The sequence below is a fragment of the Capricornis sumatraensis genome, chromosome 4 (assembly GCF_032405125.1).
Source record: "Capricornis sumatraensis isolate serow.1 chromosome 4, serow.2, whole genome shotgun sequence".
Classification (NCBI taxonomy): Eukaryota; Metazoa; Chordata; class Mammalia; order Artiodactyla; family Bovidae; genus Capricornis; species Capricornis sumatraensis.
Genome location: NC_091072.1, coordinates 103,153,485 through 103,156,251, shown reverse-complemented (window position 1 = coordinate 103,156,251; position 2,767 = coordinate 103,153,485). Strand labels below are relative to the sequence as shown.

Here is a 2,767-nt window from a genome sequence, read left to right as displayed (position 1 = left end):
TGTTGTTATTGTTCTTACGTGACTCTCTTGGTGCTAAATTTATGCACTACCACTTATCTTAGATGTAAGTTTTTACATAGCATAACATCTCAATCCCAAACGTTTTCAGCTCAGTGGTTAGGGAATGTTTTCTCCATTGAACAAAGCCTTTTAGGGGTTTTATTAAATGATAAACGTTTTTCAAAATGCTTCACATGTATTTGCTCATTTAATGGTCAAAATAATTTTATGAGATAGACTTGTATTAGTGTGTATTTATAGATGGGGCATGAAGGGACTGAGTGACTTTCAGACCTAGTAAATGAATTGAATTAAAACCTACATATCCTTGGTCTTCAGTAATATCATTTAAATTTTACTACCCAAGAAAGAAAAATTAAAACTCATTATTTCCAAAACATATACACATAAACATATTAACATTTGCTTTCTTGAAGGACAATTATCTTACTTATTAATCATCATCATAAACATAATATATAAGTAATATTTTAAATATAAACGGAAATAGGTTGTATGAGAATAAAGTCCACAATGATGACACATAGTTATGCTGTAACATTATAAATTGTCTCCAGGGATAAAGATGATATTGACCTTAAGCTTACATGATTGTCTATCTCATTTTACCCTCTGCCTCTAAAACCTGCATGTGCCAGTGGCAGTGGCTTTAGCATTTCTGACTTCCAGTGAGGTAGGAAGAGCTGAAAAACCTGAGAGACTTCCCTGGTGGTCCAGGGGTTAAGACTTTGCCTTCCAATGAAGGGGGTCCTGGTTGGATTCCTGATGGGGAAACTAGGATCCCACACGCATCATGGCAAAAAAAATTAACAGAAAAAAAATATTCTAACAAATTCAGTAAAGGTTTTAAAAATGGTACACATGTAAAAATCTTTAAAAAAGGAAAAAACTGGATGTTAACAAAACTTGATTTGCTGTTTTGTTGTTGTTTAGTCAATAAGTTGTGTTCAACTCTTTTGCAACCCTGTGGATGGAGCATTCCAGGCTCCCCTGTCCGTTCCCAGGCAAGAATCCTGGAATGGGTGGCCATTTCCTTCTGCAGGGATCTTTCCAACCCAGGGATCAAACCTGCTTCTCCTGCATCGCAGGCAGATAGTTTACTTCTGAGCCACCACAGAAGTCAAGGACAAAATAGTCATTTTTTAAATTAAAAAATTGCAATATCTTTTCCATTTTAAAGATTCTCAATATAATTAAGCTTTTAAGTTACACAGGAGGAAAACTGTGTAGGCACTGGAATACTAGCGCAAATATAATTATCATGAAACCTGGTGGGTATGTTTCTGAAAGGTAGTATTTGGTGTCAGAAAAAGTGTAGGAACATATTCTTGCCCTACAAGATTTGTGATATTTACTGTTTAAACTTCCATTAATCAAAGAGTGTTTTACTTATTAAACAGAACCAACTTAAGGATCAATGTCATGATCAATTTGCTTTAAATTTCCCCTGAAGGTGAAATGACATACTAATTTCATCAAATTCTAGGTCTACACTAGGTTATTTGGTAGTCTTCTCTTCCAGTGTATTCCTTGTGCTTTCTGTTGTAGGTCTCCTGGAAGGAGAAAAACAAACAAGCAACTGAAGAATGAGAAACCATACAGAAACAATAGAGTTTATCCTCCTGGGACTGTCAGATGACCCACAACTTCAGGTTGTCATCTTTGTCTTTCTGCTCATCACCTACATGCTCAGCATCACTGGGAACCTGACCATTATCACCCTGACCCTGCTGGATGCCCACCTCCAAACCCCCATGTATTTCTTCCTCAGAAATTTCTCCATCTTAGAAGTATCATTCACAACTGTCAGTATACCCAAGTTCCTGGCCACCATTATTACAGGAGGTAAAATAATTTCTTTTAATGATTGCATTGCTCAGTTATTTTTTTTCATTCTCTTGGGAGTCACTGAGTTTTACCTTCTGGCTGCCATGTCCTATGACCGTTACATTGCCATCTGCAAACCCCTGCATTACATGACCATCATGAATCACAGAGTCTGCACACTGCTTGTCTTCTCTTCCTGGCTAGTTTCATTCTTAATCATATTCCCTGCACTCATGTTGCTCTTAAACCTTGATTACTGTAGGTCTAATATTATTGACCATTTTACCTGTGATTATTTTCCTTTGCTTCAACTGTCTTGTTCAGAGACAAACTTTCTCGAAATGATGGGATTTTCCTATGCTGTGTTTACTCTAATGTTCACTTTGGCATTAATAATTCTGTCCTATATATACATCATCAGAACAGTTTTAAGAATTCCTTCTACTAGTCAGAGGACAAAGGCCTTTTCCACATGTTCTTCCCACATGATTGTCATCTCCATCTCTTATAGCAGCTGCATTTTTATGTACATTAAACCCTCAGCACAGGAGAGAGTGTCTTTGAGCAAGGGGGTTGCTGTGCTAAACACCTCAGTAGCCCCCATACTGAACCCCTTCATTTACAGCCTACAGAATGAGCAAGTCAAACAAGCCTTCATGGACATGGCAAGAAAGACTATTTTTCAGAAGCAAATGAAATGATGTGCTATAATAAACTAGAAACTTTTTGCAGGGCAACTTTAAAAAATATATAATCAAGAATTTTAATAACTTATTCAAATCACAATGGCTTCCCTGTCAACCTTGTTTATTCTTTTTATTCCTAGAAGTTGAAAATCATATTTGTTTATACATTTCTCATTCAATTTGAATAACTTTTCTTATGTCTTTCTGACTCCCATTCTTCTGAACATTTTGTT

The 2,767-nt window shown here is 36.2% G+C and overlaps 1 protein-coding gene across 1 annotated transcript; it reads left to right on the top strand.

Moving 5' to 3' along the window:
* The first annotated feature begins 1,607 nt into the window (after positions 1 to 1,607).
* LOC138077853 (olfactory receptor 6C1-like) lies at positions 1,608 to 2,549 on the top strand. Its single transcript, XM_068970161.1, has one exon. It carries the CDS (start codon positions 1,608 to 1,610, stop codon positions 2,547 to 2,549), a length of 942 nt encoding a protein of 313 aa, XP_068826262.1.
* The last annotated feature ends 218 nt before the right edge of the window (positions 2,550 to 2,767 follow it).

Coding starts and splice junctions, on each gene's coding strand:
- LOC138077853 (XM_068970161.1), top strand. CDS start 1,608: ATGAGAAACCATACAGAAACAATAGAGTTTATCCTCCTGGGACTGTCA.